The sequence below is a fragment of the Hordeum vulgare genome, chromosome 3H (assembly GCF_904849725.1).
Source record: "Hordeum vulgare subsp. vulgare chromosome 3H, MorexV3_pseudomolecules_assembly, whole genome shotgun sequence".
Classification (NCBI taxonomy): Eukaryota; Viridiplantae; Streptophyta; class Magnoliopsida; order Poales; family Poaceae; genus Hordeum; species Hordeum vulgare.
In genome coordinates this window covers 546,471,797-546,484,490 of record NC_058520.1, presented here as the reverse complement: position 1 = coordinate 546,484,490, position 12,694 = coordinate 546,471,797, and the positions used below count along the sequence as shown (strand labels likewise).

The window sequence follows — 12,694 nt, the reverse complement described above, 5'->3', positions numbered from 1 at the left end:
TTCGTTATGTTGGATTGAATACTTTGGAATTGAGAACACTTCATATATGTCTTGCATGCGGATACCCGTGGTGATAATGGGGTATTCTATTGAGTCACTTGATATATGTTTTGGTCATCAACTTGCGATTCCCGTGACATTGGGTGACCTCGTCACATAGGTTGATGCACGTTTTCATCCTACTTTCTCCGATAGAAACTTTGAGATACTCTTAGAAGTTCTTTGTGTTGGATTGAATATGACAAATCTAAAATTGTTTGATGCATGTTGAATAATTAACTCAGGGATACTTATGATGACATTAGAGTATGTAGGTGATATTAGAGTTAATTGATGCTTATCATAGGCGCTATTCTAGTACGAACTCTAGGGTTGTTTGCGATACTTATAGAGATGACTCAATAAATTGATTGGAAAGGTTAACTTTAAGGTGGTTTTACTACCTACAACAATTTCATCGTATGTTCTCCGCTAGATAAGAATTTCAGAGTGATTCATTATCGCACGTTGAGGGATGTTATATGATTCAATTATGCTAGCACTATTAAGATATTGCACTAGTGAAATTACGAACCTAGGCCTTATTTCCAAGCATTGATATAGACGTTTTGTTCGTTGTTTGCCACTTGCTACCTTGCTACTTTTATATTTTCAGATTACAAAATTCTATCTTTACCACACATACTATACTTGTATCATCATCTCTTCGTCAGACTTTTGCACCTATACAATTTACCATTGTATTGAAGGTGTTGGGGACACAAAAGATTTCTTGTATTTGATTGCAGGGTTGTTTAAGTGGGGTCATCTTCATCCTACACCTCCCACAGATTGATAAAATTTAGGTTATCCACTTGAGAGAAATTTGTTGTTGTCCTACATACTCTACACTTGAAGGTCCAACAACGTCTATAAAATAAATTTGCGTAGTAGACATCATGACTTCACAGTTAATCAACTCAATCACCTAAAAAATGCTAATCAACTCAAATCATTCTTGCAAAAGAAAAAAGAGTTTTTATTAGTTGTATCACATTGCTTAATTTTTTCGTTAAAAATTTCAAGTATTTAAAAATGTTATCCTTTCATTAACGTGTACATAAAAATGTCACTCGATACTATTACCGACCCATTGACCAGGTGAAATGACAAAAATACCCATGAATCTCATTTCTCAGTGTCCCCTCTACAACTCACTATAATTACGGGTCACAATTTTAGTATATATAAAGAATGAAATTAGAAGCAAAAATAGCTTCACCCGCGAGTGATCGGATCTCCACGTATCGTTTTTTTTTCTAATTTAATTCTTGATGTAATGACATTTTATAGAGTTCAGAAACGCTACATCGTTAGGACCCACATGTTATAGAAGAGCGGTACAAGTGGGGTCCAAAGGTATTTTGGTCATTGCACAGCCATCCATGACCTTTGATTAGAATATAGCAGTGGATGACATGTTTTAGAACATGCTTAAAAGGATGACATTTTTGAATAGTTAAAACTTTTAATGACAAAATTAGTAGTGTGACACTAGCGGCAAAACTGACAAAAAATTCAAGTCATGTTCATAGCCGCGTAGACAAAGTGACAAACATCCCGATCTTTGCTGCTGTTCCAAACCCGACGGGCCTTACGTGGCGGTGGACACATCTCGCCGCCTCGTTCCTGCTCCCGCGACCGCGGCGCGCTGCTGCTCGTGCTGGTGCTGGAAGTCGCGCCTGACGGACCAGAGCACCTCGGCGCACCGCCGCATGGCCGGCCGCGGCGCGCGGTCCGGGGCCGTGCACTCGGCCGCCAGCGCCATCACCCTCTCCACGGCCGCAACCGCCGCGCTGGTCCTGCGCATCCGGGGGTCCATCGCCACCACCACGTCACCCTCCCTGCACTTCCGCAGCGCCTGCGTCCACACGGTAATTCCGTCGAACACCTTACCCGCACCACCTTTCAACGCCGAATATGGTAGCCAGGGATGGAGATTCTTACCCACTGCGTGCTGAGACGTTGCTGCCGGCCGCGGTTGCGCTCTACCGGCCGTCGGCCGGTGATGAGCTCGACGAGGAGGACGCCGAAGGAGTAGACGTCGCTGCGGTCGGTGAGGTGGTTCGTGCGCAGGTACTCGGGGTCGACGTATCCTACCGTACCCTTCACCATTGTTGAGACGTGAGTTGCTTCAGTGTCGCATGCGGCTAGGCGCGCAAAGCCGAAATCGGACACCTTTGCTCTCAGCTGGTCTGTTAGGAGAATGTTGGACGACTTGATATCACGGTGTATGATTGGGTGGTCTGCATATATCCATCATACGGAAATATTTGTCAGGCATTAGGATGTCGACAATTTCGTTTCTGTTGTGGATGCAGATACACTATTTAGGGATTCAGAAATTTAATCTGTGCAAAATATCAACAAAGTTCTGATAAATAAAATTCGAAATTTGTGGTGATTCTTTTAGAATTCAGGGCTTTGCCCATGTATGCGCCTTCGACCTCACGTAAGTGCAGATACGAACATATACATGCTCTGTGCGAAGTACATCTAAGTTTCTTCATCATGTAGCAAATTTTCCCCTTTGAAGGTTCAACGGACATTTCAGAATAAGATAAAACATGCTTGTGAACAACGATATCAAATTTGGAACATGTACTCTGTGGGGTATCAAATATGCTACTAATTGATACCGAGTGGTCTTAGTGTTGTCATACAGAAAGACAGTAGAGCATAATACCTGTGTATCCATGTAAGTAGGCAATAGCATGAGCTATGTCGATGGCAATGTTGAGACGCTGTGAAAATTCCAATGGTTCCGCTCTTGATCCTGCATAGTGACATAGTTTGTGGTCCCAAAAATTCTTTTAATCTAGTAGAAATTTGTGAGAGAAATAGCATTACATCTACGTCATAAATGCAGTCCAAGAAGACTTGAGTAGCAAAGTTACAGAAGGAACATTGAGCAGGTATGGTCATAATAAGAGTGAATTTCAGATTTTACCCCCTACTTTAACATTTTTGACACTAATTACCCCATTTAACAAATTTTCATCCAGATTACCCCATTTAGCAAAAGTTTTGTCAGCTTTTACCCAGTAATTGTTTTCAGAGCGATTTGTTAGCTAACTCCCTGCCATCAGATTCCTCTTGGCGTTTTTTCCAATGCCCAAACCAATCACTTGGTTTAGCAACACCCAATTTTTTTTCTCATAGCTGTCAGGTGTATGTGTGCACCACATCGCAGGAAAGACGAACAATTATGTTGAGCGATTAAGTACGTTCAATTTTGCATTGTGTGGCTTGTGGTTCATAGGTTTAATGTGATGATATTTTAGTTTTCTTCCTCGATGCAAAACATTGGAGGAAGCATTTATTTTACGCTTTGGTAAATCATCAAATAAAAACATCACATTCTATTTTACAGATCTGCAGTGCTATTGTCAAACATGTGTTTTGTAGTAGGGCTCCAATGATGTGTGTCAATTTAAAATTAGTACTACAAGTTATTAACATAATAGGATGGGAATTTTTTGCTTTACTAGAAATATATGCTTGGGCACTTAGCCTTGACTCTCGAGTAAAACACGATTGTTGCAAGAAGGCTCTTTAAAATTAAAAGGGGTAAAAACAGTCAAGATTGTCACTAAATGGGGTAAGCTGGATGAAAGTTTGTTAAATGGGGTAACTAATGTCAAAAATGCTAAATTAGGGGGTAAAAATCGGAATTCACTCTAAAAATAAAATAGAGCACAAACATTTACTTAGTGACTTGCATACGAAAATGCTTACTATAATATGTTTGATTTCACCCAGTTCCACGGCCTTACTGGGTTCTTTCTCTGCACACATTTTAACAGTATTACGATGACCTGAAGCAAATTTAACCTACCATCCAAGTGTTCACGTAGTGTTCCGTTGCTGATATACTCAACCAGAATTAAGCGCTCATCCTGATGCTCAAGATGCCCAAGAAACTTCACCAAGTTTAAGTGTTCAACCTTTGACAATATCTGGATTTCACTCCTGAACTCTGCAGATAGGTTCCTGTCAAACATATTCTGCCAATTCCAGATGTTAACATGATATGATCTCATTCATTTGGTTGCTGGAAGTCATTTTTTGTAAAGATATATGCTCTTCCTGTGTTAAGAAATTTTTCCACTAACCTTCTTAGCTCTCTTTACGGCTATGATGGATCCATCCCTGAGCTTCCCCTTGTACACAGAGCCAAAATTTCCTTTCCCAATTTTGTTCTGTTCACTGAAGTTTGAAGTAGCCAGGCAAATTTCCTGATATGAGAACTGGTCTTGCCATGCCTTGTCTTGACTAGTGCTGGTGCTGCTTACCGATGAAATTCTCGAGACTGCTATAAACCATTGGAAAGTTAATTAATCAAACTCGGTTTACTTGCTCAATGGAACAAGTAACATTGGAAATGCTGCATGCACACTGATCAACATGCAAGCTGAATATCTTGAATAGCAGAATAACGATCGAGAGAAATATCTGGATGGTTTTAATTGAACTACAATGCTAACTAGAAGGATTTGTAATAAGCTTTTAGTGAGCGGTGATAGATGAAACATCATGCCGTATTGTATGATATGATATTTAACCCGGAAGTTATGGCCTTGATCATAACCGACTCCTCATAGTTGTTGTATGCTACTCCCTCTGTCCCATAATATAACATGTTATTCAACCAATATACTCACATATTGGTTGTAATAACATCTTATATTATGAAATGGAGGGAGTACAATTTTGCATTTTTGTATGGTTTAAATTTTGAAGGCTTTCCACATGTCATTTGACTTGGTGCCAAGCTAACATACATGTTTAATTTTGTGCAATCCAATTTAATGACTTTAATAACCAGCTCAAATTGCAGAGGCATATGCAGTCGCAGAATAACATGTACATGATGGAACATAGTAAAAAAAACATGTACATGATGGAGGAATGAAGAAAGAAAGGTGAACTTACTGGAACTAGTCGACAAATCATGAGCATCTTCTGAGGATTTGACATGGCCCTCCCTAATTTTAGGTTGGCGAGGTGGGAAGCAGTTTGTGCATGCTCCGGCAATCATCGTAGCAGCTTCTTCCCAGAATGATCCTCCGCTCCTGGCCTTCTCCCCAGGCACACTGGGACGAGTTCCATAGGTGGATGCCCTGGAGATGACAGGACCTGTCTGGAACTCATGGTTGGATGCAGAGAGGCCTCCTCCATGGCCCGTGCTGAGCGCTCGATGGCGTGCTGCCTGCATAACTTTCCTTTTTGGAGATCAATCTGCCTGCATAACCGACGGGGTTAGAAGACGGCGTTGAAAACCGCTCTCACAGAAGCAGGTAGCAGTTCAGCTGGTTCTTTCCTTGAACGTTGTTAGACATTACGCAATGGACTGATTCAAGCTTGACCTGGTTAGTAACCTCTAAATAACTTTGAAAGGAATGCTTGTCTGGGCCTCTCAGGTCAAACCAGTGGAGTCAGGATGGCGTCTGTGATAACAACCCTTCACAGACCAGAAATTTAAAATGGGGTGAAGACCGAAGCCTCTGATTTTTGGCCAGAGAGAAGTGCATCAGGCTTCACGCTCTGCTGCCACAGGAAAGTTTGAGTTGAACATGGAGGACCTGGCGTTACGATGCCGTACACCACCACAGTAGTTGTTTTTTGGGTTTGGTATTTGTTCTTTCAGTAAGAATCAGTATGATTACACAGCAACTGTCCCCCCCCCCCCCCCCCCCATATTCAGGACATTTTGACACCGTGTTGGCATCAGCGGGGACCTTGAAGGAGTAATGCTAGACTTACGTAAAGATTTAAGTATGTTTACGGGCTGGGCTGATTTAACTATGTTTGATTGAATTAGGTGGAGGATTAGGCCCACCCACCCTGAAAATCAGGGGGAGTCAGTATTAGATTAAGGAAAAGGGAGAGTTAGTACGTAAGATTTCGTAAGACTTTTACGTCAGTCTAGCACTAGCAAAAGGGCCCATGCGTTGCAACGGGAGAAAGAAATACCACACGGCACACGTTCTTAATTTATTAAAAAATTCTATAATTTAAGAATTTATAGTTACGATACAAATAAAGATGGTCTTATCCTACAAAAATGCAGTTCAAAATTTCACAGGTCTTCTATTTTAATACGGCTTGCATGTAGATTTAATACATATAAAGAATCAGTCAAGTGACCTTCAGTTTCATCTCTAATCCTGATTTTGTTGACGTGTTCATTCCCAACCCGGATGAGTAACGGTATGAAAGAAAGACGAATAATGACTTATTTATTAAAATTGCACCCTAGATAGTATTTTTATTAAATGTTTAACAGATAAAATAATATCATATTTAAATTCTACATATTTTTCTAATCAAATTCCATGTATAATATGTTAAATTTGGAGTTACGGTTTAAAAGATATGATATTTTAAAAAATATTTAATATATATTACGAGTTTAATGTCATAGTAAAATCACCTCGGTGGGTTTTCCGACGGAAGCGATAGCCTCTTTATTATTAGGTAAAGATTATTGATCAGGCTTCACGCTCTGCTGCTACAGGAAAGTTTACGTAAAGATTTACGTGTGTTTACGGGCTGGGCTGGGCTGGTTTAACTATATTTAATTGGATTAGGTGGAGGATTAGGCCCACCCACCCTGAAAATCAGGGGGGTCAGTATTAGATTAAGGAAAAGGGAGAGTTAGTACGTAAGATTTCGTAAGACTTTTACGTAAGTCTAGCATTATTGAGCTCGAAGTGGCATTTTACCAACTCAATGCCCCCTCTGTTTCACAGCACATCAATATTTGAGGCGACTGGGTATGCTGGCAGTTACAACCATTTTCCGCACATTAAACATTATATATGAACAGTAAGAAATTGCAATAACTATAGTTCTCCTTCCGTCAATACAGATATATCATCAAACGCCGACTCAAGATAAAGTGAACGAACATTGCGAAGCCAACAGCAAATTCCGGATATTTGCAGTAGCCTCACATTATGAGTTTAAATGCCCTCAACGACTTACATTGCTGTCTTTACACCCTCAACAGGTTCCCCACTTTGTTTGTGGGTTCCTGGCCTCACCTTTTCACTAATCATGCAGTACATCTGCTAGCCATTTTAAACAAGGGCAACTCTTGCCACAAAAACTACGCTAGTTCAAGCCTTTCAACTACGCTGGCAAATATTTTTCAATCCCTACCACTACCATTGCCAGTTTGCCACCCCTAAAGCATGACTCCTACACCGCCATTTATTCTCTGGCATGCTTCAAGCATCCTTGACTCTTGAAATTCACATTTCCGACTTATGCAGCGGAAAGATTCACATGATCTAAACCTCTGACACTCTGCTTCCACAATAAGACAATTCACCACATACTTCCACTACATTGAAGCACACAATGTGGTAGTCCGGATGTGTAATGCTCATCTCGGTTCATGGAAATTCTCAGTACTGTCCGATATGATAATGCCACAATACTCCCAGTGAATCATCAAATTGTTTACTATATGTTTCCTCTTTGGTGCTAGCTAGTGCCATCAAAATCAACACGCTCTCCAGTAGCAAAGACATCCCAGAACAGGGCACTGCTGAAATATAGAAGTGATGTTAATGTTAAAAATCCACGGAAAGAACCCATCCGATCAACAAAGAATCCTGCTCCAATAGTTCCTAAAATGGCAGCAAATGTTCCAGCCGTATTTGCCATTCCTGTTAGCACACAAACATAGATTAAATTTAGTAACGCACATGCACAAAATCTATAACTAAAACACAGAGGGCACAAGGAATTTATTTTGTACCATGTAGCACTCCGGCATATTGTGGAGCGATCTCCTGGTAAGAATTTCAAAATTAGTTCCATCAGATGGGAAAGAGAATCCAAACCAAATTGGATGTCGGGGGAGAGGGGAGGGATGAAATAAAATTAAAATGTGACTACTTCGCACACTGAACTAATGAATACAAATTTAAACACCTGAAAGTTTACAAGGAATCCTGAGTGACCAAAGGACTTCAAACCAACAGCAATAGTTAGCCAAGCTGAAGCAATGGCTGGACTCTTTGCTGCATTTAAACCAATAAGAGCAATACCAGGACCCACAAAGCCAATTGTCTGCACAAAACAATATCAAAGGGTCAAAGCTTGGATTTAATCCCAGCAGCATATATCTACATTGAGATGACAAATTTGATTTTAAAATCAATATAATTAAATGAACAGCAGGTGGTAGCACAAAAACTTGTTATTTTCACCAGAGTATTCTACTCTGATTTACCATTGTGATTGTGTTACGGATATACAATCAGCTATGATTATAATTATGCAAGCTGGATAACAAAAAAAGGGTACATTGGTAAAGTTGTTGTTCATCAAGGGTCACCTATGTTAATAATTGCTTTGAAAATATACATGCCTTGCATTCCAAACATGCAATAGCTTACAAATTTAGCATATGTAAGGTTGTTTCCAAACATACAATAGCTCACTTTAACTCAAGATCTTATTTAATATAAATAAATAAAAACGCAATGATGATTCTTCACTTCTATTTTAACCTGAAAATTTTCAGCAACACACCTGCATTATCTTCCGAGTTAAAGTAATGCTTGTGCCATTTCGGATAAGTGCATCTGATACAACACCAGCCACATAACCTAAAACTGCCATCATGACCCAGGGAATTGCACTAAACCATGCAGCTTCTCTCAGATTGACATGAAATATCTGACCACCAAGGAAAAATTTAATAAACCACAGGGAGAATCAGTTTATTTATTCAAGAAACATGCAGCGGAATCAGGGCTTACGGTTTTGAAATACACTGGCATCCACGAAAGGATGACGAAATAGCCCTGAAAAAATAACACAGCCCTCAAGAGATTACCCATAAACAGTATTCTTCACATGGCACAATCTAACCAAGAGTTAAGTTTATAGGAGTTACCCAGCTATGCATAGCATTTGCAGAAATTAAAGCCCAGGTTGGCCATTTAGAAAGTAGGTTTCTAAACGGAGGGATCTTTCTTAGTTTTTCACCTTGAACTTGAGGTTTCACCAATTTCTGACCCTTTGTTATATACTCTAGTTCATATGCTGATATTTGAGGATGTTCACCAGGAGTTCCTGTTATAGCAGACATCCACACCAGCACCCACAGAAATCCAAACAAACCAAAAATCACAAAGGGTCCAAATGTTCCAGTTCGTGACATGATAATAGGGGAAAGAAGTAAGCCGATGGTATTTCCAAGCTGAAAGCCAGCCATCGCGATCCCCACAGCACTAGATCGTTCAGTGCGAGGAAACCACCTGTAAGAAAAGGCCCAATGTAAACGTTTTCATAAACCTTGACTGGCAGGACAACGCGAATAAGCACAAATGTTAGGTTCTGGTAAAAGCATGAAGACCAATCAAGTGAACAGAAGTAGTAGGAATCAAAAGAAATACCTCAGCACCATATTGTTCATACATGGCAATGCCACTCCTTCTGCAACACCGAGCAGAATTCTAGTCGAGATGAACAACCACAGTGACCGTGCAGCTGCCCAAGGGGAAAGGAATGTAGCGAAGGACCATAAAGCCACACCATACGCCATGACTCGCTTCCCTCCGTAGTAGTCAACAAGCGCTCCACCAATTATAGGTGATATCAGATATCCCCAGAGGAAGGATGACTGCATGAATCATCAAAAACACCAATGGCATCACCACATCATTCAAGGAAGAGGCACAAAGTCATACAGAAAACTAGAACAGTATAGGCAGTGGGCACTCCATAGTTTGGTTAAGGTGAATAGGCATCTGGACTTCCGTGCTTTGTCAAATGCAATGGTTTGTACTCCCTCCGTTCCTAAATATAAGTCTTTTTAGAGTTTTCACTAGAAGACTACATACGGATGTACATAGACATACCTTAGAATGTAGATTCACTTATTTTGCTCCGTATGTAATCATCTAGTGAAATATCTAAAAAGACTTGTATATTTAGGAACGGAGGGTGTACATTACTTTACAGCTGACACTGCCAAGGGAGGAAACTATGCATGATTTATGATATGGATAAAAGAATTAGCATGTGGGTCACTGATTTAGTGGAAAATGTATAAAATCTTATACCAGCGTGTCATCCGAGCCACGCCACATCTGGTTCAAGTATTAAACCGTAATTGAGATTGAGCACTGGATCGCGTTGTTAAACCTTAATCGTCGCAGTTGAGCATTCTATCACCAAACACAGTTACACAATTGCGTTCAGTCACTGATGGAATAGTGGTGTAGCGTAGTGCAGACAATCAAGGGCAAAAAGAAGAGAGCTGGGAACCTGCACGACGCCGGCGAAGGAAGGGGTCCATCCATAGGCCTGGGAGAGCGGGACGATGGCCACGGACATGACGACGCGGTCGGCGTTGCAGAGCGCGAGGGCCAGCCCCAGCATCGCCGCCACCTTCACCCTCTCAGACGTCATGAACTCCGCGGCCAGGGCCTGCGCCTCGCCTCCGCCGGCGGCGGAGGCCCCGGGAGGCGGAGCAACGGGACGGGTCCTGTTCCTGGGCAGAGGGCGGAGCGGCTGGAGGGGAGCCGGACACGGGGGGCGGCGGGGCTGCCATGGTGGCCGAGGCGAGGTTTGAGCGCGGGCGGGAGGAGGCAGGCGGCGGCGGCCGGAGAGGAAGGGGGGAGCGGAGGGAGGCAGAAGCGAGCGGGTCATGGGGAGCAGTTGGCCGGGACCGGGAGGGGCCATGGTTTGTTTTCTCCGCCGTCTGGGTGCGCTCTGCCGGAGTGGAAGCGGTGGGTGGATGATTCAGGTGAAGTGGATTGGTGCACGGTGACGTGTAAGATTTACGGGCTCCCTTTGTTCACGTTTTTCTTTGTTTTTCGAGGCGAGGCTCCCTTTGTTCACGTCGTCCGTGATGCCGGCGTTGGTTGTTTGTTCTGCGAAAAAGTTCATTTTAAACCCAGAATTTGTAAAGGTTTAGTAAAATGAACCTTCAATTCAAAATTTCTGTCGGTTGCATCTTAAATTATGCAATCCCGGTCTAAAAAGAACCCTGGGTTCGTTTGGCAAATCGGAATTGTTCATTTGACCGGGATTGGGCTGGGCTGCGCTGTTGACTTCACAATATTGACGGAAATGAAAAAGTGAGAAAAAAATTCACGAATTTTGAAGAAATAATCACGGATTTAGAAATAACACGTACCATTTCAAAATGCCACGTATTATTTTTATAATATTTAAATATATTTTAAAATATCACATACTATTTTTATAATATTTAAATATATTTTAAAATGCCATGTACTATTTTTATAATATTCAAATATATTTTAAAATGTCACATACTATTTTATAATATTTAAATATTTTTTTAGGGAGTGACTAATGAACAGATGTCTGAATTTAAATTAGTGTCAGGTTGTTTCTTTGTTCCACTAAATGATTGACACGTGGCTGAGTATTCAGTCATAAAATTGATCAGTGAAAAAAATTAACTGTTTTCTTTCCCGCATCAGGTCGAAAAATTGCGAAGGGCCCGTCACCGCAAAAAGAACCAAATCCCTAAACGGGCCGCCTAGCGCACCCGTTAACACAAAAACACGAAAGTCCAAGAAAGAAAAAGAACCACGTGCCCACCCATCAGTTTAGCAGGCTGACCTTCACCCGGCCTGCGCCGCACTCCTCCTTCCACCCCCCCCCCCCCCCCCGATCACTTCTTCTTCCTCAAGAAAGGAAAAAAGGTCTGTGCAGGGGCGACGACGGCTGGCAGGGGAGAAGACATGGATGGTGCGGCTTGTGATCCAGATCTCGGGGACTTGGAGCCGCCACGTACTGCCCTCGCCCCAACCAAGGTACAGCCCCCACCACACCCCCCTTCCTCAACCCACCTCGCTACTGCATACTTCCTATCTGAAAACATGTTAGTGTGCTTGGATCTTCTGGTAGAGAACTGAATTTTAGATAGTTGATACAACAAACAAGATGGCTAGAATCGTTTACTTGCTAGGTTCAGACACTAGCTGAATTTTCTGCCTTCGTAAACTGAATTTGACACCTACAGGTTTAGATACAGCAAACAAGTAAACTTTAACTGACCAAACTAAAAACTGTAAAACTAAATTTGACACCTAGTTGATACAGCAAACAAGATGACTATAATCGTTTACTTGCTAGGTTCACACACTAGCTGAATTTTCTGCCTTCGTAAACTGAATTTGACACCTACAGGTTCAGATACAGCAAACAAGTAAACTTTAACTGACCAAACTAAAAACTGTAGAACTGAATTTGACACCTACAGGTTCAGACACTAGAATCGTTTACTTGCTACGAGTGTCGCTTGCTTCGTAGAGAAAAACACACTATATAATATGATGCACGAAAGAAAAAGGCGTGGTGCTTAGTATAATGCTTATATAACACAACAAAAGGTAAGAAGATGTACGTACATGTTCCCCATGTAGAGCTGACTTAAAAGTTTATATAGTGCAATTTGGTGCAATTCGTGGGTCCAAGTAGCATACCCGTCGTTCATTAAGGATTCTCCTTCAATTACTGTGTTGAGCTTTTTACTTGCTACAAGGTCTTTTAGAAATGCAACCACAACAACAGGATCAGTTGCACTAAGGAGTCCACTAAACAAAGAATGATGTTTTCCATCTCCAGTCGTATGGAACATAAGTTGTGTTAA

The 12,694-nt window shown here is 41.5% G+C and overlaps 2 protein-coding genes and 1 long non-coding RNA gene across 5 annotated transcripts; 1 reads left to right on the top strand and 2 right to left on the bottom strand.

Moving 5' to 3' along the window:
- Positions 1–1,401: 1,401 nt before the first annotated feature.
- Positions 1,402–5,469, bottom strand: LOC123440524 (calmodulin-binding receptor-like cytoplasmic kinase 2). Of its 2 annotated transcripts, none has more exons than XM_045117089.1 (6): positions 4,975–5,469; positions 4,155–4,354; positions 3,878–4,046; positions 2,726–2,815; positions 1,987–2,285; positions 1,402–1,900 (listed from the first exon to the last, which is right to left on the bottom strand). In XM_045117089.1, exons 1-6 carry the CDS (start codon positions 5,255–5,257, stop codon positions 1,634–1,636), a joined length of 1,308 nt encoding a protein of 435 aa, XP_044973024.1. In that variant the 5' UTR covers positions 5,258–5,469; the 3' UTR covers positions 1,402–1,633. The 2 variants fall into 2 exon arrangements, with proteins under 2 accessions (XP_044973024.1, XP_044973025.1); XM_045117090.1 differs by having other exon boundaries at positions 4,155–4,351.
- LOC123444876 lies at positions 1,807–5,129 on the top strand. Its single transcript, XR_006631039.1, has 3 exons — positions 1,807–1,913; positions 4,880–4,964; positions 5,038–5,129. It is a non-coding gene; the product is annotated as an uncharacterized LOC123444876 (long non-coding RNA).
- A 1,504-nt stretch (positions 5,470–6,973) lies between the features above and the next one.
- On the bottom strand, positions 6,974–10,843 carry LOC123444875 (probable anion transporter 3, chloroplastic). Of its 2 annotated transcripts, XM_045121755.1 has the most exons (9): positions 10,333–10,412; positions 10,128–10,232; positions 9,459–9,685; positions 8,957–9,320; positions 8,820–8,864; positions 8,590–8,736; positions 7,987–8,124; positions 7,811–7,844; positions 6,974–7,718 (listed from the first exon to the last, which is right to left on the bottom strand). In XM_045121755.1, the coding sequence occupies exons 2-9, from the start codon at positions 10,152–10,154 to the stop codon at positions 7,534–7,536; spliced, it is 1,167 nt and encodes a 388-aa protein (XP_044977690.1). In that variant the 5' UTR covers positions 10,155–10,232; positions 10,333–10,412; the 3' UTR covers positions 6,974–7,533. The 2 variants fall into 2 exon arrangements, with proteins under 2 accessions (XP_044977690.1, XP_044977689.1); XM_045121754.1 differs by lacking the exon at positions 10,128–10,232 and having other exon boundaries at positions 10,333–10,843.
- Between the last annotated feature and the right edge of the window lie 1,851 nt (positions 10,844–12,694).